The sequence below is a fragment of the Pongo abelii genome, chromosome 11, assembly GCF_028885655.2.
Source record: "Pongo abelii isolate AG06213 chromosome 11, NHGRI_mPonAbe1-v2.0_pri, whole genome shotgun sequence".
NCBI classification, from domain to species: Eukaryota; Metazoa; Chordata; class Mammalia; order Primates; family Hominidae; genus Pongo; species Pongo abelii.
Genome location: NC_071996.2, coordinates 69,737,957 through 69,760,414, shown reverse-complemented (window position 1 = coordinate 69,760,414; position 22,458 = coordinate 69,737,957). Strand labels below are relative to the sequence as shown.

The following is a 22,458-nucleotide window of genomic DNA, read 5'->3' as shown; positions in this document are numbered from 1 at the left end:
CAGGAGTTTGAGACCAGTCTGAGAAAAATGGCAAAACCCCATCTCTTAAAAACAAAAACAAAAACAAAAATTAGCTGGGCATGGTGGCATATGCCTGTGGTTCCAACTACTCAGGAGGCTGAGATGGGAGTATTGCTTGAGCCTGGGAGGTGGGGGTTGCAGTGAGCTGAGATTGCACCACTGTATTACCACCTGGGCAACAGAGCAAGACCCTGTCTCAAAATATCAAAAAATGTATTTGCCTTTGTGATAGTACTGGGAGGTGAGAATGCTAAGTGGTAGGTAGTCATGAGGGCACCATCTCATAAGTGAACTAGTGTCATTATGATAGGAGTGAGAGTGAGTTCCCCCTTCTTGTTCTTGCTCCTTCAGACCCTCTCACTTTCTGCCACATTATGACATAGCAAGAAGGTCCTTAACAAGATGCCAGCACCTTGACATTGGACTGTTCGTCCTCCAGGAATGAAAGCTAACAAATTTCTTTTTTATAACAAATTTACCAGTCTCTGGTATTCTGTCATAGCAGCACAAAGTGGACTAAAATAGATGGGTAACTCAGGAGATTATAACCCAGTCTGTCTGACTCTAGAGCCAGCAGCCCTGATTACCACTCCAGATTGCCTCATTTTGAGTGCTGGTACTTTAAGTTATAAGAGTCACTTTAAAATAATGCTCATAATTAAAAGACAATACAAGATACATTCTTGGTCACAACATTGTATGTTGATAGAGATCTAGGTTAGGTTGGGGCTGTTAATAGCAATCTATGACCTTGAAGAATTACGCATGTGGCAGGGAGCTATAGGCAGGTTTAAAGCACTTAGATGAGAAATACTTTGCAATGTGGACATTCAGCTGATAAAAATATATTTAGTTTGCTGGAAAATAATTATAGGTCACCTTTAAAGAGTCTAAAACACACAGTAGTCAGATTATATCTGTCACAAGCTGTCAAAAATGTTTTTTATTGACCTAACATTGTCTAGAGATTGTTCTAAATCCACATAATCTTACAGAATCCTAGCATTTACATTTTAATTTTTGCAATAGCAGATATATGAGGAAAGATATATACCGTCACTCAGCGCATCAGAGTTAGTGGCAGGGCAAAGGTCAGGAATGCTTTTTCTTCTTGATATAGATTCAGTGCAGCAATTTCACATGAAAGCAAATACCTTAGCACTGGATTGCACTGATTACTTCCAAAATTTTTGGAGCTCCATCTGCTCTTTCCTACTTATGCTACTTAGGAACAAAAAAGCAACTTGAGGAAAGAAGAAGCTTCTGGGGCTTCACAAAATGATACACAAAGAGCTCCTCAGTACTGCATAAATATGGAGGAAAGAAAAGGAAAAAGAAATTCACTTAAGATGATGAAAGTCAAATCCTGAGTGTGAGAATGCGGCCACAAAGAAAGTCCTAGACTGCTAATAGGTACAAGGTTTCTTTCTGGAAGGATGGGAATGTTTTAAAATTAGATTGTGGTGACACTGCACAACTCTGTAAATATTCTAAACAATCACTGAACTGTACTCATAAAATGGGTGAAAGTTATGGTATGCAAATTATATCTTAACAAAGCTGATAAATAAGGAAAAAGAAAAAAAAGAGGAAGAAAGTCCTGAAACGAACCACACAGAAACCAGAGTGGACAAGTGAAATTCACTCAGGAGAGAGGCAATGGCGATTTTACATCAATAGCAAATTTATTCTAATATCTGTTCCAGCATATCTAGAGATACCCTTTTAAAGTTGAGTAGATGGATTATTTAGAATGTTTTTCCCAAATGGAGACTGTTATAATGAGCGAATAAAAAGACACCCCTCTCAAGTTGTCGTTTTCATTCTAGCATTGAGGGCCTACTGATTTTCACTAGCATAAAACACTGAGAACTCAATCCTAAAACAAAAGCAGGAGATATGCTGAGTGACTTTTAATCCCTTGAAGAGAGTTGGGTTTAATTTATATCTACTGGAAGCATTAATGGTTGTTTTGAAAAACAAAATCCAAATGGGTAATGTTAAAAATGGCTAGTATTAACTGCAAAGGTGACCTAATAAAGGTTCCCCAACCTATTCTTTGAAGAAGCTCGACCCTTCCCACTATCTAACTCTCTCCTTCAGAGACCCAGAGTGGCTCCTTTTCCTAATTTTCATAGGCATACTCTGCAGGCTAGCAGGAATATGGCTAACTGTTTAACAGGCAGAACTATAAAAGCATGGCAAGTCTAGAATACATAAATGGGACATCATCCTAAGTTTTAAATGTCTGGCATAAATAAATGTTCCTATATTGCACACCCCTTTTTTCTATTTCAGAATTGTCCTTCCATTAGATGTAAAACAGTCTAATCCATCAGCAAAAGAAGGGATCTTTAATCTCAGAGATAGATTAATTATCAAAATTTGTTTAGGCCAATTGCTGATCTCCCAGACAAACTGTTACGAAATAGTCAGCTAATTACCCTGAAACATCTGACTTCAATATATTAGGAAGCAAACAGATTGGACTTTACTATTATACCTTATTAAGTTATTACTAATTGTAGCATTAAATATTGTCAGAAATCCAGAACAAATTTTCTTTCTTTTAACTCTAATTAAACTTGATTTCCAAATTAATATTAATTACTATATGTAAAAAAAAAATATTTTTTGGCCAGGGACAAATAGCAGGGAAATAAATCTCAAGGACTTTCAACAGCAAAGAGATTGAAAACACTATCAGAATTGACAACATCTTAGGTAAAGACAGAATTAACTACCTGTGTTTACGAGCAAACATCTTGTCCACAATCCCTGCTGATAAAAGAAGTGATTTTTAGGATTGGCTTGGCAAAGCGGGCTCTTTTTTGGTTCCATATGAACTTTAAAGTAGTTTTTTCCAGTTCTGTGAAGAAAGTCATTGGTAGCTTGATGGAGATGGCATTGAATCTATAAATTACCTTGGGCAGTATGGCCATTTTCACGATATTGATTCTTCCTACCCATGAGCATGGAATGTTCTTCCATTTGTTTGTATCCTCTTTTATTTCATTGAGCAGTGGTTTGTAGTTCTCCATGAAGAGGTCCTTCACATCCCTTGTAAGTTGGATTCCTAGGTATTTTATTCTCTTTGAAGCAATTGTGAATGGGAGTTCACTCATGATTTGGCTCTCTGTTTGTCTGTTATTGGTGTATAAGAATGCTTGTGATTTTTGTACATTGATTTTGTATCCTGAGACTTTGCTGAAGTTGCTTATCAGCTTAAGGAGATTTTGGGCTGAGACAATGGGGTTTTCTAGATATACAATCACGTCATCTGCAAACAGGGACAATTTGACTTCCTCTTTTCCTAATTGAAAACCCTTTATTTCCTTCTCCTGCCTAATTGCCCTGGACAGAACTTCCAACTTCCAGTTTCATCCATGTCCCTACAAAGGACATGAACTCATCATTTTTTATGACTGCATAGTATTCCATGGTGTATATGTGCCACATTTTCTTAATCCAGTCTATCGTTGTTGGACATTTGGGTTGGTTCCAAGTCTTTGCTATTGTGAATAGTGCCGCAATAAACATACGTGTGCATGTGTCTTTATAGCAGCATGATTTATAATCCTTTGGGTATATACCCAATAATGGGATGGCTGGGTCAAATGGTATTTCTAGTTCTAGATCCCTGAGGAATCGCCACACTGGCTTCCACAATGGTTGAACTAGTTTACAGTCCCACCAACAGTGTAAAAGTGTTCCTATTTCTCCACATCCTCTCCAGCACCTGTTGTTTCCTGACTTTTTAATGATTGCCATTCTAACTGGTGTGAGATGGTATCTCATTGTGGTTTTGATTTGCATTTCTCTGATGGCATTGGGGGAGGGGCGAGGGATAGCATTAGGAGATATACGTAATCCTAAATGACGAGTTAATGGGTGCAGCACACCAACATGGCGCGTGTATACATATGTAACAAACCTGCACATTGTGCACATGTGCCCTAAAACTTAAAGTATAATAATAATAAAATAAAAAAAGAAGTGATTTTTAGAATGCATTTAGATAGCATTAAAAGTTTGACTAACTAAGACATAGTTTTTCTACATTTTCCCTGCTATGGCCAATTTGACATTTATCTCAATTTTCCAATAAGGATTACAAATTAAGGCCATTTAAAATAAGACGCAAATGACTTTTTCCTTTTTTTTTTTTTTTTTTTTTTTTGAGACAGAATTTAGCTCTTGTTGCCCAGGCTGGAGTGCAATGGCGCCATCTCGGCTCACTGCAATCTTCACCTCCCAGGCTCAAGCTATTCTGCCTCAGCCTCCCAGTAGCTGGGATTACAGGCATATGCCACCACGCCTGGCTAATTTTATATTTTTAGTAGAGATGGGGTTTCTCTGTGTTGGTCAGGCTGGTCTCGAACTCAGGTGATCCACCCACCTCGGCCTCCCAAACTGCTGGGATTACAGGCGTGAGCCACAGCACCTGGCCACAAATGACTTTTTCTTTCACTTTCCTACAGACTTCTGCATATGGTCTTCATTCAACAAATGGTGTTTCCTAGTTTATTCTTACCTGTGTTTCTTTTATGTTGTATTTATATTGCCTTGCATTATGGCTTAGGTTTATTCATTCCTCATGGAATTATTGGATATTATTAACATTATCTAAAGGTAGATAATGAAACTGAAGTTTAGAGAAGTCACTAAAGTTCCAGATTCATGCAAATATTCAGAATTCTAGTGCATGATTTTTATTACTTTCATACACATTCGCAGAGCAGGGACTACATATATTATAATAATAAACTACGTTTGCAAGGAGCGTATAGTAGATATATATTTTTGTTTGATTTTGTTTTTACCCAGCATATATTCTTCATTGAAAACCATATGCTGAGAACTTCCATTTAGGGAAAGAAGGTACAGAGGTCAAGCCAATCAGCATCCTCTTGCTACAGCAATTAGATATGTAAGGAGCATGTATATTCCATTCAGAGCCAACAAGATGCTATAAGCCTTTTTCTTGGGACTTCCGGGAAAACGATTCTTACTTTCTCTGCACTCCTTTTGCTACAACCTGGGGGAAACTTGGATGAGAATGGGGCCAACCCAGTGGAAGTGATGCTGAGAGGTTAAGAAGAAGAAATCTGATAAAGGTGATACTTTGTTTACTGTTTGAACAAATGTTTGTGTGGAGCTTACAATGGACCAGGCAATGTGTTAAGCACTTTACAAATACTAAATCATTTATTCTTCTAAACAAACCCATGGGGTGGATACTGTCATACTATTGACTTTATAATTAGGGAAACTGAGAGACAAAGATGTTAAGAGACTTGTCTAATGTCAAACAATTAATACATAAAGGAGCAGGAATTTGAACCCAAGTGACCTGGCTCCAATATCTGTGATCTTAGCCACTTTGCTAGGACCATACTTTAAGCCCCTACATCAATGGTAAGGTGATACATATTTGACAGTGTTATTGAAGGAAGGAAAAAAAAAGAAAGGAAGGAAGGAAGGATTTGTTGCATTTGCCAATTTCCCTGGTGTAAATATTCTCACTATGGCTGATTTCAAGCTGTTAGCAAGATGGTGTCTGGTTTCCAAAACTCCCCAAAATTTAATAATTGGAGAGTTGATACAAGCCAGCTCTGGTACTCCACTGGAGCTTACATCAAATCTCCCTTCCACAAGACTATTTTTTGTAAACCTGTAATATTTCTTTTGGTTTAGGCCTTTTTGGGGGTGTTTTCTGTCTTCTGCAGTATTAAAGAGTCTTAACCAATATCAAGTTTCACAGATATGGAAATATTTTCACATAAATTGCTCTTTGTCACATTAAACCTCCATAGTAACCTAATGAGATAGGCAAATCACTCAACAGTTTTTCCATCCTACTGATCAGAAACTGAAGATTGAGGGGGTTATGAATTTGGTCTGTGCAGTACTGGTTACATAGTATGCCAGACCCAGTGTAAAATGAAAACGTAGGGTCCCTTGTTCAAAAGTTGTTGAGAATTTTAAAATGGAGACAGAAGAGTGTTAAACGAAGTGCCTGGAGTACCAGGACCCTGTGTAACTCCACAGGTCACACATCCGTGAAGGTGGCGCTGGGTCTGTGTAACTGTGAAAAGTAGCAGAGGTGGCCTGTAAATCCAGATCCACAAGTCCCATAGCCCAGAGTCCCCACTGCTTCCCTTTAAAGTGAAGGATCTGTAAATTCATTACTGATATTTCTATGTAGAATTTGTTATTTAAACTATTAATGATAGTAATATTTTGTATTGTTGACCAGTTTAAACACACACATCTACACTCAAAGACTCCTACATTGCAACAGTTATATATTAGATCACAAGTATCTTAATCTTAATTTCTTATTTATATTGTTTCCTTTAGACAATATGAAAAAGAAATCTTGCCATAAATTTATTGAGCTACCTATATTGTACATTTTTAACTTTGCAACCAGAGCCAGAAAAAGGAAACAAATAATCTTTCACATATGAGATTTTTAATCATTCTACCTGATATGCCGCCTCATCCCCTGCCACACATAGCACGCAATTGCTTCATTTAAAAAAATTTAGGCAACTCTATATGTCCCGGGGATTAAAAAAAAATACATCCATTTCATTTCTTACTACAAAATTTAAGAAATATCTCAGTTGCCTCCTTCCTCATGGAAAACATGGGCCTAAGTACACCTGCTTACAGTGTAATTACTATTAACATTTTTCAAAGTCTGATGAGTTTTATTACTAAGATTCTCACATTCAAAAATCATTAAATCTCATGACAGTATTTTGTGATATATAATAATGAAATAATGAAATCAATGAAACGGGAAAAAATTTTATATAACATTTAGAGGTCATATTATGTGGTTTTATGTAACATCTGGGCTATACTGTTCAATATTTGAGGATTTTAAAGAAAACAGAAAACTCCCCACCACAATAAACAGCTGAATAATGCTTCCAACTTAATCTATGCAAACAACCAGCAGCTAGTTTATTACGAATTATAACCTAGAAGCAGAGGCTCAGTATAAACATTGCTCTCAACAGTTCAATTTACCTGTTGTCTAACCTAGACTATTTAATTTTCATTTATGTCTGAAACATTAGAAGATGAGAGGTAGAATATTCCAGCACAGTCTCTAGAAATTTGGTAAAAATGCTTCAAGTAAGTAAATAAATACATATATGTGCTTTAAAGATGATTTTCTAAAACATTTCAAAGCTACAGTGTTTGTTAATGAGTAATGAAAATAAATGTATAACTAAAGAAAGGAGATTTCTACATTGGCACCAAAATGAGAGCATTTCAACCATGCCTGATTTACCCATCACCTGTAGTAGTATTACCTGCTCAGATCTGTTCTGATGTTGATATTGGTATTGAGCAATGGTATTACGGGAAGAAGTAATTTCGTCCTCAAATTGTTTCTTCACCTTGGCCAAACCACCAGGCACTGTGCACATTTCTGATTCTTCCATCATCTAGGATGATTTAAGAAAAAGGAAAATTCAGCTTTACAGCTGTGCAGGATGGATTCTCAAGCTATTTTAAAAATAGTTGACATTTATTGATAGGCAGTATCTTAAAAAGATATTCACATACACCATCATTTCAGTATGTCTTTAACAAAAACCTTAATAAATATATTCTCTCTGGGTTGTTTTCTCATTTATCAGTCTTTTGATATAAAGTCAGAAGAATTTTCAAAGTATTGAGTTAATTCTTCTAATCTCAGATAAATTTTGATGTCTGCAGATAAGACCTATTAGATTGCACAGTATTTCTCCTGTAATATACAGACTAGTGGGTATTAGAATAATGGACTCAATTTTAACCCTCAATAAAGTTGTCATTAAAATTCCAAACATCTATACAGGGAACACGTTATTAAGAATAATTTTAAAATCATTTTTGCTCCAAAATTTTAAAATTATTAAGGATGAATAAAATAGCCTCAGAATATTCCTTATGTAAAAATATTAATATGAGTAATGAGACTACTTAAGTGATTTTGTATGTATTAAATGACATATTCTGTCATTTAATGCTTCTCCATATTCTGTAAGATATAGACAACTATTACCCACATTTTAAAATAAGGAAATTGAGACTTAGAGAAGTAAGACAGTTATTACGTTCTCACAGCTAGAACAGAAGTGCTGGCACAGTAATTTCAATCCACATCTGTCTGTCTTCATCACTGCCCTCGAAGAACAGGCAGAAAACCAGCAGCTACACTACTCCAGGATTAGCACACCCCAGGCATCAGCTCTGAGCACTGGCATGTCAGAATCAGGGGGCTTTAACATTAGAAGGGTTCTAGTTTATCACTGTCATTTCACAAATGAGAAAACTAATTTCGATAGGTATCATTGGAAGCAATTTGAAAAGCACGTGAGTAGTCCTGTGAGACCTATTCCCCTTCGGGAAGTGCAGAAGTAGCTCAGGCGCATTGGTTTTGATGATTCAGCACACTCCAGAGCCCAGCAGGCACTCAAGCCCAGATGGGATAACTCTCAAGCAAACAGGCCCCACGCCAGCCTTCCCTCCTCCAGGAAGATTCTAGGTCTGCTTGCAACTGGAAGACCTGGCAACACTTCAAATCAGAGCAGGTCTCCTGAGGTCTGACCCAGTCCTAACATAACCCTCAAAGCCTTAAGACATCGAAAGTAACTGGGGGCTCAGGATCTGAGAGGTTTCTATACCATGGACTGGGGACTTTGGGGGTCCTGGATCTTTAACCAAATAAGTAGTTTTCGAAATAGATATTAAAAATGTAGTGCCTATCTTGGGGTTTGGGTTTCCCATACTCCAGAATATTATAGACTAATATTCAGGATTATCTAAATTACTAGCAAATACTCCAGTTGTTGCTTTACTAAGTTAATAACATTTCCTCGTTTATGTAGACTATCAAATATTTCAGAATATGTGTGCTGGCCTTTTGAGAAGAGATGATTGTGCTCGTCTATGAACTAGGTATATATTGTAGCAAATTCTGCAACAAACTTTAAATGCAAATCCTAATCAATTACTTCTGGTTGATGTATGTTAAGGTCAGAAAAATGTACAGCACCCTTTTGAAATTTAAGATACAGTGAAAAGGCGGAAGGGTGAATTAAGGCCACAACATTTATTTTATTCCTTCTGCCATTTAATTTATATAAGTGGCTTTCCTGGATAAATTATATATAGATAATCTATAAGTATTAAATTATAGACATTAAGGTAATTATTAAGAAGAACCTTGCTGTTTCAAACAACTATTATGATGTCCCAATCATGTGCAAATTAATCTGGCAAGCCTTAGTATTATGCTTATGACCGGATGCTCTCCTGGTAAATGCATTTTCACAAAAAGATCAATTCTTATACTGGACAGGTTGCCTCTCATCTATAAAATGGATTAAAAAACAGATATACCAGCCTGGTGTGGTGTCTCATGCCTGTAATCCTAGCACTTTGAGAGGCCAAGGTGGGTGGATCACAAGGTCAGGAGCTCGAGACCAGCCTGGCCAACATGGGGAAACCCCATCTCTACTAAAAAAATACAAAAATTAGCCGGCATGGTGGCACATGCCTGTAATTCCAGCTACTTGGGAGGCTGAGGCAGGAGATTTGCCTGAACCCAGGAGGCAGAGGTTGCAGTGAGCCGAGATTGCGCCACTGCACTCCAGCCTGAGCAACAGAGCAAGACTCCATCTCAAAAAAACAAAACAAAATGGATATACCCATCACTTTCCTTTAGCACTGCGCTTTAGAAACAGACTACATTACACATGCAAAAATTCATACAGTTGATTTTTTTTTTTTTTTTTTTTGAAATGGAGTCTCACTCAGCCGTCCAGGCTGGAGTGCAGCAGCACGATCTCGGCTCACTGCAACCACTGTTTCCTGGGTTCAAGTGATTCTCCCATCTCAGCCTCCTGAGTAGCTGGGATTACTGGCACCCGCCATCATACTTGGCTATCTTCCTTCCTTCCTTCCTTCCTTCCTCCCTCCCTCCTACCTTTCCTCCCTCCCTCCCTCCCTCTCTTTCTCTCTCTCTCCCTTCCTTCCTTCCTTCCTTTCTTTCTCTCTCTCTCTCTCTCTTTCTTTCTTTCTATATTTTGTATTTTAGTAGACATGGGGTTTCACCATGTTGGCCAGACTGGTCTTGAACTGCTGACCTCAGGTGATCCACCCGCCTCCGCCTCCCAAAGTGCTAGGATTACAGGCGTGAGCCACCGCGGATTATTTTTAATAGTAGTACTAATACCATCCCTGCTACCCCTGGTACTATCAATATGCTACTGCAGCTGCTCATTCACCCAAGTGAGACAAATCTTCTGAAGTACGGTTCAGTGGTGGTGCTAAGGTTTCCTTGTTCCACTCGCGGGTAGATGAAAGTTTACACATGTGAGATGGCAGGACCTGCCCAAGAAGCAGTCTGTGGTCATAACCGGGAGTAATGCTTCCTTGCTCAGGTGGGGACCGTTCCTGTGACTTTGCCTTATTTAGTGTCATGTTCTAAATATCCCAACTAATGAATGTTGTTATCATTGACCCCATAACTGAAATTGCTTTATGTTGAAACTTTTTATGTTTATTATTATTCTGTGCTCTTATTATTTGGCTCAGCAATAAGGTTTGGAATCTAATGGGTATGCTGATAATAATATGTTAATTTGAACACCTAACAGTTAAATCTAGGTAAATATATTACACAGTCCTCAAGTTCTTTTTACAAAAAAACTGTTCTTGGTTTATAGGGCATAACAGAAATAATATAATTTTGGGAGTTGGACAGACAGTGCTTCTAATTCCAGCCCTGAAAATTAAAACCTTGGGCTACAGCTCTTGAACTTGGTTTTCTTTCTTATAAACTGGACATAGAAATATTTTTCTCACAGATTTATTGTGAGTATTAAAAAAGGTAAACGGAATAAAATTGCACAGACTTGAAAATGAATCTGGCATTTTAATTCATTGCTCAACAAGTGTTACTTCTCCCTCTCTTTTAGGGGGCTTCTGCAGACCACCACTGTTTCATGGGCATAACTTTCATTTAGATACAACCAAATGCCATCTGATTGAGTCTAAGACAAGGAAAATACATTGTCTTTACATGTGTAAATATGATTGAAATATAGTAGATTCAGTTTGGGTCTGATTCTGTGACTTCCAGATTTTGCACTTAAAATTTTGGGCTAATTGTGGAGATACAGATTTAGTCACAGGCAGTTTCCATGATTTTTTTGGTGTGTGTGTGTGTGTGCGTGGTGGGGGGGGCGGTGGCTTGAACAAGCATTTCATGCACATGATTAAATAAACAATTATTTTGCTTTGCTTTAGATATTTACCAGGATTCTGCTGAGATAATATATGTGCTCTTCTTTCTCACAATATTTGCTTAGGGCCAAACCATATAGTATAATACGTATTTTGGGGGCCAAAAATACTTTCTCATTTAGGGAAGAGGAAGAAGTTGAATTCAGTTAGAAGAGCACAGGAGTCAAGAGACTAGGAATCTAGCTTGGCCTCCTCACTACCTAATTTTATAATCTCCTATAAGTAACTTTCTCTTGGTTTTCTTGTCTATAAAATTTGCAGGGAAGAGAAGATTACTAAATTCTTTATATGTAGACATTTTGAGATTAGCCCTAAAGTTTTTGATTTTGTATTAAATAATGGGATCATTTAGTTTCCCTATGTGGCCAATGTAAACATTCCCTTTTTAAACACATTATAAATATATATCATGCCCTGATACCACTTTTTAAATGTATATTCTCGTAGTACCTGGCAAGATCAATCTTCCTAAAGCAAATATTGTTTACTAAATAACCAGTCTTTAGGTGTTTTCAGAATCAACTGTTTCCTCATGAATCATTTCTCTAATTTAGAACACGAATAAGTTCCTCAATAATCCAGCAGGGGGTGCCATCGAAGAAGACTGGCAGGAGGTACTGTAGTGCCACTGTTTATTTTGGAAGTGATCTAGATACTTATGTCACTTCTACACATTCATTCCAAATCTAAGCTGTGTCTAAAATGTATTTTAATGACTGTGAAAACTTAAATGTCATCTAGAATTGCATTTTTTAAATGAGTTTGGCACAGTCAGCCTTGTCTCTAAATAATTTGTAAAGAAGCATGTTGAGTGTAGCTATTTTAATACACCACCTTTTTTGGCTTTTCTCTCTCTCTCTCTCCCTCTCTCTCTCTGTCTCTCTCTCTCATACACAACTAGGCTAATTTGGAGATTATAATTATAAAAGAACATTCTTATATTCTTATATTCTTATATTAAGTTGAAGGCCACAGAATACAGAACCCAAAAATTCTTTTGAATATGACTTTATAATGCCTTGGCTCTAAAAATTGGTGGTCTTACTGAATCCTGCAGTTTCCTATAATCATAATTGGTTTAGCAGAGTGTCTACATTGCTAATCTCTCTCATTTTTATGTTGATTAAACCTTTCCTAATGGATTTAGTGCATACAGAGAAACGAGAAAAGCCAAAGAAATTATACTGCCAGTGAATTTCAATGAACCATATATGAGACCAAGGAGGGTAGCATGCAAATCCACGTTATTAAAATTTGAAATTAATTCCCGACCTTCCTGAGGAGAATATCTACAGGTTAAGTGATAATGATGATAATAATAACACATTTATACAGCGCCTTATGGCTTACACATAAATTATCTCTTTGATTCCTCACCAAGACTCTGTGTGGTAAATGACGATCCCCATTTTTCAGTCAAGGAAACTGAAGCTCGGAGAGAAGTTAAGATAGTAGTTCAGGGCTGGGCACAGTGGCTCATGCCTGTAATCCCAGCACTTTGGGAGGCTGATGCGGGCAGATCACGAGGTCAAGAGATCGAGACCATCCTGGCCAACATGGCGAAACCCCGTCTCTACTAAAAATACAAAAATTAGTAGAGCATGGTGGCATGCTCTGTAATCCCAGCTACTAGGGAGGCTGAGGCAAGAGAATCACTTGAACCCAGGAGGTGGAAGGTGCCGAGATTGTGCCATTGCACTCCAGCCTGGATGACAGAGCAAGACTCCGTCTCAAAAAAAAAAAAAAGTAAATAAAAATAGTAGTTCAAATTCACGCAAGTAATAAGTAGCACAGTTGAAACTTAAATTCAGATAGTCTGGATTTGTTTCACACACTATTTTTGTACTCTTTCTACTTTAGCCCCCTGTCCAGCAGTATTCCTACATTTCAAATATAAAGAGGGAATTGGGACAGACAGTAAGCACATTGCCTAGTGCAAAACCATTAGGAGCAGCTTACATTAGCAGAGAAGCTGCGGCAGTCACCCCTGGAAACAGCTGCCTGGTACCTCGCCATCCGCTCCTTCAGGGAGACCACTTCGTGGAGGTCTGACACACCCTCGCCCCGAGTAGCACTGTCTTCTGCAAATCCACTCTCAGGCTTATTAGGGCCAGTAGTCGCTGAAAGCAAACGGAGCATGCTTAGATATGTGTGTCAAGCTTTAAGAAGAAAACAGCATCACCTTATAAATGGTGAAGCATTTAAAATATTTGATCTCATAAAATGGACTGTAGCATTTCACAATATTTTCAGTGTCTCATGGTCATCTCCTTCAAGCTTTCAAGCAAAGTTACAAAATGTGTGTATAATAGCATAAACTTAGGTAAATAGCAAAAATTTATCCCCCCCCACTCTTTCTCATCATCTTATTGTGATGAGAAATACTTAGTAACAGATATATAATAACAATTAACATTCCTCAAGCACTATGTTTTGAATTTAGGCTAAATTCTATGTGCATTTTCAAATTTACTTTTCTAACAATCTTGTAAGGTAGGTAATATTATTTTCTAAAAATTTATATAAGAAAATGAGAGTCATGCCTATTAAAAAACCTTCCAAAGATCACACCTTTAATAAGCGGCAGATTTGAATATGGTTTGACAAAATCTTTAACAAGTCTAAGAGTTGCTCCTTTCTTCTCTCCTCACCCCTCAACCTTTAAGGAGATATGTCCAGCTAAAATATGCAAATGTTGTGAATATTATAGGCTGTGGATTTTTTTTCTTTTCTTCTTAGTAATAGTATCATTAGAAAGTAGTAATAGTCTCATTAGAAATAGCTTTGTCAGGCACCCATTTCAGAGAGCCTGATATTTACCCATGAAGCCATCTACTTGGCAAAAATGCAGGATGGGAAGAATTACATATCTGGAAACAGTGTGAAAGACTGATTGCACAATCACAGAATAGCAGTTGTTAGAAACAGAATGATCTTACATCGAACCTAACCCAATCTAATCAACTCCTTTTAGGCAGAAGAAAACGTATGCCTGAATATTTCCTTATGTGAAAGGAACATAAGGACCCTCCACTGTTATGTGATTCTCCACAGCTATTTAGCTTATGTATGCCAGAACTGATCTCAAAACTAGTTTTTCTTATTTAATCTAGTGATCTTTGTTGTCATCCCTCTGCTTGATGGTTTACTATTCACTCTCAGATGGTTTTGATTGCAAAATCATTTCAAGGGCATGATATAGGTATGTATACATGTGCTTTTGTATTTGAGTTTATGTATATGCATCACTCATTCATGCATCTCCTGCCTTCTCTCTTAGGGCTGGTAGTTTCTGGGGCTTACAGGGTAGGGCTCTTTGTAGTACTTTCTTATTTGGGTTGTTATAATTTAATCACTATCAACCAAGGCCCAAACAACCTCTAGTAAAAGACAGCCAAGCTGTTCCCTTTCTACCCTGTTCTTCCTCTCTCCTCCCTCAACTCTCAGTCCCCATGTTGAACCACCTTATTGAATTGCTTGCTTTTTCTATTAGCGTCTTAAAGATTTACGTACACAACAGCAGTTGAGAACAATTTCTGTGGCCTAGAAAAAATTAAAAATCATTTTCATTTTGACACCTTCCTAGAATATTTGGTTTTCCATAGAGACTTCTTATTCAGTAAACGCTTTCATATATTGTAATTAAAATAGTAAAAATACTTAACATGCTATCAAAAAGATACAAAGTATAAAGGAATAAGACATTGTATTATATGAATGCTGATTGTACAACATTATGTTTACAACAAATGCCAGCTATCTTTGAAATTCACCTGTCATCCAAAACCTCATAGCCATACAAAAGACTCCTCCACTTGATTCTGATAAAAAGAGATTCCCACAAATCACTGAAAGACTTCAACATGCTGAAGAAAAGCTCTTTATTTTTCCCTGTGGATTATCTATCTGCACAGATGAATTCAGTTTACACTCAACTGTGCTGTTCTTACTTTGATGTGAATGAATGTCATATAGATTTTATTGAACATAACACCCTAAAGTTTTTCTACATTAAAATATAAATTTTATTTTGTGTATTATCCATAAAAGATGCCATTCTTTTGGTAATCTTAATAGAAGGCTTTTTTGGCTAAAATTTACGAATAGTATTTAGCTTTCAAATATTTGATTTTTATCATTTTTTAATGACAAAATGCCCAACATTATTTGTCAAAAAGAAATCAGTGGCCTGATTTGGATTCCATTGCTCATGGCCATCATAGAAAAGACTCTTGGCCGGGCGCGGTGGCTCACACCTGTAATCCCAGCACTTTGGGAGGCCGAGATGGGCAGATCACAAGGTCAGGAGATCCAGACCATCCTGGCTAACACGGCGAAACCCCCTCTCTACTAAAAAATACAAAAAATTAGCCAGGCGTGGTGGCGGGCGCCTGTAGTCCCAGCTACTCGGGAGGCTGAGGCAGGAGAATGGTGTGAACCCGGGAGGCGGAGCTGGCAGTGAAGCCAAGATCTCACCACTGCACTCCAGCCTGGGCGACAGAGCGAGACTCCGTCTCAATAAAAAGGGAATGATAAAACCATTAAGCATGCAAGTCAGACAGGAAAGGAACAAACTAAAAAGCTAAAGTACTCTGTGAAAAGGAGTAAGGGAAGAATTAAATTTTCAAATGACTATTTCTGTTAGAAAGCATTATAAATATTAATATCACAAAATCATTTTGTTGGAAGTTTTTGTCTCTGAGGCTTAGAGGAAATTTATTGTGCAGACGAGTAATCCAAAATCCGAAGAAGTTCAGTGAATTCTCCCAAATCTTGAGTTAATGGTATAGCTGGGCTTAGAATTCATTGCACACTAAACATAGAAAGCATGCATTTATTCACATATAAGAAAATAATTTATAATCTATTCAAAATATTCATTCTTTGTGTAATAAAATACATCCCACAAAGCAGAAAAAACATAGAGAGGCACTTTGAAGAAAATAAAACACTAAAAAATACAATCTATTATCATGGCAACTATTAGATAACAAGGACAAGAATGTCTTTTTTAAGGGTTTTGAGGTTCTTAGAAAAAATATTTACATTTTAATTTCAATATAATATAAAAAGTCATATACTATAAATAGATCCAACTTATTCCCATTTCTACATTCATAAATCATGAGAAATTGTGTGACTAGAGATCTTTTTTCTCAAGCCCCAAACATATGCTTTTCTTCTGCAGTTTTTAAAAACAAACTAAATCTATTAATAAAATTTGACCAGGTTACAGAAATTCATTATGCCTTCCTGAATTTTGCTTTCTATGGAGAGTCCATGTTTAAAACATTTAAAAAATACACATTGGTACAATATTTATAAGGCAGAACACTCTTCCTTTCTTGACCAATTATTCACACGTCTGCATTCCGTAACAGAAAGGATTGAATAGCGACTCCTCTGTGTTTCCTTGAAGTTGGTAAGATGTCAGAGACAGAAAACAGTGAGGAATAGTCAATGTAATATACATTCTAGAATTTTCTTCTAATTTTACAATTTATATAATCAGAGAAAGAATTCTTATGGATATGCACAGATTAATATATAGAAATATTTCAAAAGGATCATTGATAGATTTGTTATGAACCATCCTAAACTAGCTGTACAGGAAATTTCAAATTTGGAATTCAGTCTGATTTATAAAAATGATATGTTCTTACAACATTAAGAAGTGAAAAATCTATCCTCACTTCCTATTAAGCAATCATCCAAAAATCTGAAATAAGTTATAAATATAATCCTAAAATTTTCATAGAGTTACAATTTGGAAATAAAGGTCAATGGCTTGAATACATAGAGCTAGGGTCAATGTGTTGCTCAAAAATACTGTCAGATCCTGAAAAAAACTATGCAGAAGACACCTACTGTGTCTGGGCTCACAATCTTATTTTGTGATTTTCACAATCTTATTTGACACAATCTTTGTCACAATCTTATTTTTAAAGCCAGATTGCATCTCATCACATTTTCTAAATGTAAATATTTCCTATTACTTTCAAAATATGAGAGATACATTCTTAAATTGTAGTTGTGGATAGTCTTATGGAAAGGATGACTGTGTAACAATACAATTGACAATACTGGATGAGAGATACATTAATACTAGGTGCTTTAAAAGTGGCTTAAACATTGCTTAAATTTGTGTGAGTCACCTCATCTCTTTTCCCTTCTCCCTTCCCACTGTGGACAATGCAAAAGTCTGCAGAACAAAATGGAAAGCACTTTGAACTCCTTATTTCTTTCAGAGACTACTTCCAGAGACTACGTGTCTGGGTTGTGAGGCTGATATGAGCCACGTCTGATTTTTAGCAGACACTTGGCCGATATGAAATCTGAAGACAAGACATTTGTCAAAGATGAGAAAATAACTAAAGATATTCAAGCATTTTGAAAAATTAAAATACACATTGAAGGCAGTAAGTAGGATAATATATGGTACAGAAAAGAAAATCAATAGCATATTAGCAGCAATATGAAATATGGCAAAGATGGAAAACAGAGGAAAATCCATACTACAGACATTTCAGTGTGAGGATGGGGAAGTAGGTAGAAGAAATAAGTTATACTAGAAGAAAAAAAATTGCCAAAAATGAAATTTGGGCATAGATTGAAAATATTTACCACAACCCAGGAATAAAGTTAATTTAAACATACCAACACATTGGCAAATCCTGGTGAACATTTTAAGTTCACAGAAAAAGAAAAATTCTGCAGTTATCCAGATACATGAAGAGTATCTGTAGTAAAGAAACAAAATTCAGATATCCTTAGATATTTCCTTTACAATGCCGAACGCTAAAGGGAATTAGAGATCCAATTACTGGTTACTGAAATTTTAGTTTTGTGAACCAGAGTCTACACGGGTCCAAGTTGATAACCATGTGAGAGGGCAACAAAAAGTCAAACACAGACCATGTAATAACAAAGGCAGCCCAAAGGAAAACGAAGGCCCTCAAAATATAATACCTGAACAATAAAGTAGACATAAAAATGGTTGTATTTATTTATTTATAACTAAAAGTATTAGTCATAGAAATAATCAGAGGTCAAACTTCACATCGAAGGATGAAAACAAGTAACCTAATGGTGTACCATGTGCAATATATAGATGCAAAACAAACCCTACAATTTAAAAAATATATTGGACAATAAATTACCAGGCAAATATAAATGAAGAAAAGTCATCATTACTATGCTACTTTCATGCAAAGTATCCTTAAAAACAAATTATTCATATATTAAATGAGATAGAAGACCATTCCATAGCTAAAAGATACCATCCCACTAGGAAGCTGGAATAACCGTTGACCACTACATGCTAATTAGCACAGTACAGCAACAGTAAAAGGCCATTAATAGCAAGGAAAAGAAAACCTTTATGGGAAAATAATAGCTGCGGGTGACTTTAACATATCTTTCTACATCTTGCCAGATGAAAATTCAAAAATAAATGATTTTGAATTATATAATTATTTATATAATTAATAAGGTTTGTTATAGTTAATCATATAATTGATAAGGTTTATTTATATTCATTCTCACTAAACAAATATTGGTTATCTACAAAAAGCATAAGATACATTCACTATCTTTCAGGGCTTTCAGTATAGTTGGAGAGACAGGGTGTTATAGCCAATGTGTAATAGGTTTGTACCAGTTGAGTTGGGAGCCTACAGTGGGAACATAATCCACCTGGGTAGGTTAGTGAGGCAGGTGTCAGGAAAGGCATCCTGAAAAGTAGAACATCTGTACTGAATCCTGAAGGAGCTGGCCATGTGAATATGTATTAAAGAGAAAGATGCAGAAAGGGGATGAAACTGCAGCACTGTCAACAAATTGTGCTGGGAAAATTGGGTAACGATTTTGAGGAAAACATTAAGAAATCCCCACCTCACAGCATATTGCAAATGAAATACCAGATGGCTAAAGACTTAAATATTTTTAAAAATTATGAATCTTTGGAGAAATAGAAGTAGTTCATAACATGGTTTCAACTGGACTTTATAAGCATAAAAATTCAAAGTAAAAAAATTTATACAAGAAAATAAAAATTGGAAAATGATAATTATAATAAATACGCGTGTTTGTTTTCAATACAGAACACTGATGGGCCAGAAAAAAATGCTAATGTTGAATAATGGATAAAGAACTTCAAAGAATGATTTACAAGTGAAAACTTCATAGCAAATATGTATAAAGTGCTTTCTATGTGTCAGAATATGAATCCATTTAATACTCTCAATCATACTAGGAGATAGAGGCTATTTTATTTTTTATCTCTATTTTACAGATAAGGAAACAGAGATGGGTTCTAAAACCTGCACCAGTTCAGACAGCTGGTGAGTTTCAGAGCTGAGAAGGGAAGCTCAGCAATCTGGCCCCAGGCTCTGTGACAACTCCAGTTCTGATGCTACCTATTAAGAAGGACAGTTGTTCAACAACAAACAAAATCACTAAGCTCAGTAAACAAATGAAGGAAAAGTCAAACAACAAAGAGATGCCTTTTTCTATTATGAACTGACTCATACTGCATTTACAATAAAAATATCCATAATATTCCCAGATGGCTAGTCCAGTGTATTATTGTGACACAAAATAAATTCTAAGATTAACAATAATTTAAACTGTTTAACAGAGAAACTAGAATTTATTATTTTTTCCTTGAAATTTACTAAAATCAATGTAAGAAGCCTTCATTTAATGCCACCAAAGAACCAGGCGAAGTGTGCTGGTGAGTCCCATGGAAGCCTGCAAAGCTGAAGCAATCATAGATACCAGCTTCAAGAAGGCAAGCACACTTCCGGTGACACATCAATAGCCTTGCTGCTTTATTCTGGATGCATTACAAAGAAGTCAACTGTTTAGTTCTTGTAAAAAAAAATTGATTTAGAACTACATTGGGAGAGTGATAAACTAAATTCTGTCAAACCTAAATACATGATCTATAACCCAGCTTGGATTTGTGTGCAGGATATCATACCAATACACATATCATAGGCTCAGAGCCATTAGCATGAATAAATTTTTCTATAATTCTTAATATTTGCAAATCCCTCAGCTAATAATAAAATTCATATCTTTTAAGCATTCAGAATGCTACTGCCAAGTAAAATTTGTAATCAATTTGAGTTTTATATATTCTTATCCTCATTTGAATATTATAAAACCAAGAAATAGATGGAGAATAAAATGAAAGCAAGTGCACAGCACAGTCCTGCATTAATTCAGAGTTCTTAAAAAACATGGAGAAGAAGGGCAAGGGAATAAAAATGAGTGGAAGTAAGCACAAAAACCATCTTGTAGCATTTTTTTCTAGCAAATGAACACAGTGACTCAGATTCCATTTCTCAAACTAACCTCCCTGTGATCCTATTCCCCAAAAATGCATTGTGTTATTGTATGTGTACTTGTCACCTTCCCCAAAATCCATCCATTCATCTGATTATTTGGGCTTTATACATTAACAAAAGAAGATCTCTCATGGTAATAAAAAGGATTAGTTCTTGCTTTCTAAGTCTGTCCTAGCTAGTATTCTCCTGGTTCACCAGATACTGGAAGAGATTCTTTAAATCCAGTTCCCTGTTAGAGGAAGAAGACAAGATTTAGCATTGTAGTAGACAGAACATTGGTCCCCCAAAGATGTTCACATCCTAATCCCCAGGACCTATGAATATGTGACCTTACATGGCAAAAGGGATTTTGCAGATATAATAAAGTTAAGGATTTTGAGATGGGAAGATTATCCTAGGTTATCCAAGTGGGTTCAATGTAATCACAAGGGTCCTTATAATTGAAAGAGGGAGTCAGGAGCGTTAAGACAGGAGATGCGATGACTGAAATGGGAGAGAAAAGAGATTGAATATTCTACACTGCTGGCTTTGAAGATGGGAATAAGGTCCACAAATCAAGAAATACAGGCAGCTTCTGGAACCTGGGAAGAGCAAAGAAGCAGATTCTCCCCTGGAGTTTCTGGAGGAAGCTTGGCACAGCCAACACCTTACTTTTTTCCCAGTGAAACCCGCTTTGGACTTCAGACCTCCAGGACTGTAAGATAATAGATGAGTGCTATTGGAATCTGTTGCATTTTTTGGTAATTTCTTGCAGCAGCAACAGGAAACTGATACAAGCACTCACTATACACATACATGTGTCTGTCCAAGTCACAAATTGCTACATACTGGATACTTTTAAAGGCATATTTCAGTTCCAGCTCCCTAAATTGCACAGACACATAAATACACAAACCACTATGTGATGGAGCCATCTCTGAAATTACTCTTCATGTCCCAAAAAAGAAATGTCCGCCTACCTGATAAGACTCTAAGTGTCCATTTAGATTCAAACCTCTCTGAATAATAGGACTGTTATTTCTAACTGCTGTCACTTCTTTTTCTATAGACATGTCCTGTGTCTTTTGCAGCTCCTATCGTCTCATAGGAAGTACTTCTGGTACAAAGCAGTTATGAATTAGGAAAATTTAATCAGAAGTTAGGTAATCATTAGTATAAAAATATTGCTAGTTTGGGCATATATGAAAATCTAATCATACTGCTCTTAAACATTTTTAAATTAATCGGTTAGCTTGGAGATTTGGCCAGTTAAAAAAATCAATAATTGAATAAAATGACTTAAATTTCATTGAAATAGTCTAATAAATTAGAATCATTAAAAATGCCTGTAGAGGGTGCATATTTTTACAGCATAAGTCTCTTATTGGACATTTCTCTAGTACAATCAGACTTATATTACATTATAATAATGATAGCTATCAGTTAATGAATATAATGGTGTTAATTATTTTACATGTATTATCCCATTAATTCTCATAACAACCATATATGATGGGTGGTTTATTCCCATTTCAGTGATGAGGAAGTAACACTCAGAAGATAATATCCTATAGTAAGTAGCTGAACCTGGAGTTGATTTCAAGTATTTCTGCATACAACTTTCAACTCTACACAGTCTCTTGCATAAATATATTTTCATTAAAATATAACACTGTTATTTCAAGGTAAATTTTAAATTAAGGGTATGAAACTTCTTTTCGCTTCCTAAAATATATGCACATAAATCCTTTCCAGACATTGACTTCAGCATAATCTAAGGATAAAT

General features: G+C 36.2%; 1 protein-coding gene across 2 annotated transcripts in view; it reads right to left on the bottom strand.

The window, feature by feature from the left end:
* Window positions 1-22,458, bottom strand: part of XIRP2 (xin actin binding repeat containing 2) — a 365,471-nt gene that overhangs the window by 35,396 nt on the left and 307,617 nt on the right. For both annotated transcript variants that reach the window (XM_054549434.2, XM_063712847.1), the window contains exons 5-6: window positions 13,300-13,460; window positions 7,356-7,490 (exon numbers count right to left, since the gene is read on the bottom strand). In XM_054549434.2, the coding sequence (XP_054405409.2) occupies window positions 7,356-7,490; window positions 13,300-13,460 (296 nt within the window). The remainder of the gene's footprint in view (window positions 1-7,355; window positions 7,491-13,299; window positions 13,461-22,458) is intronic.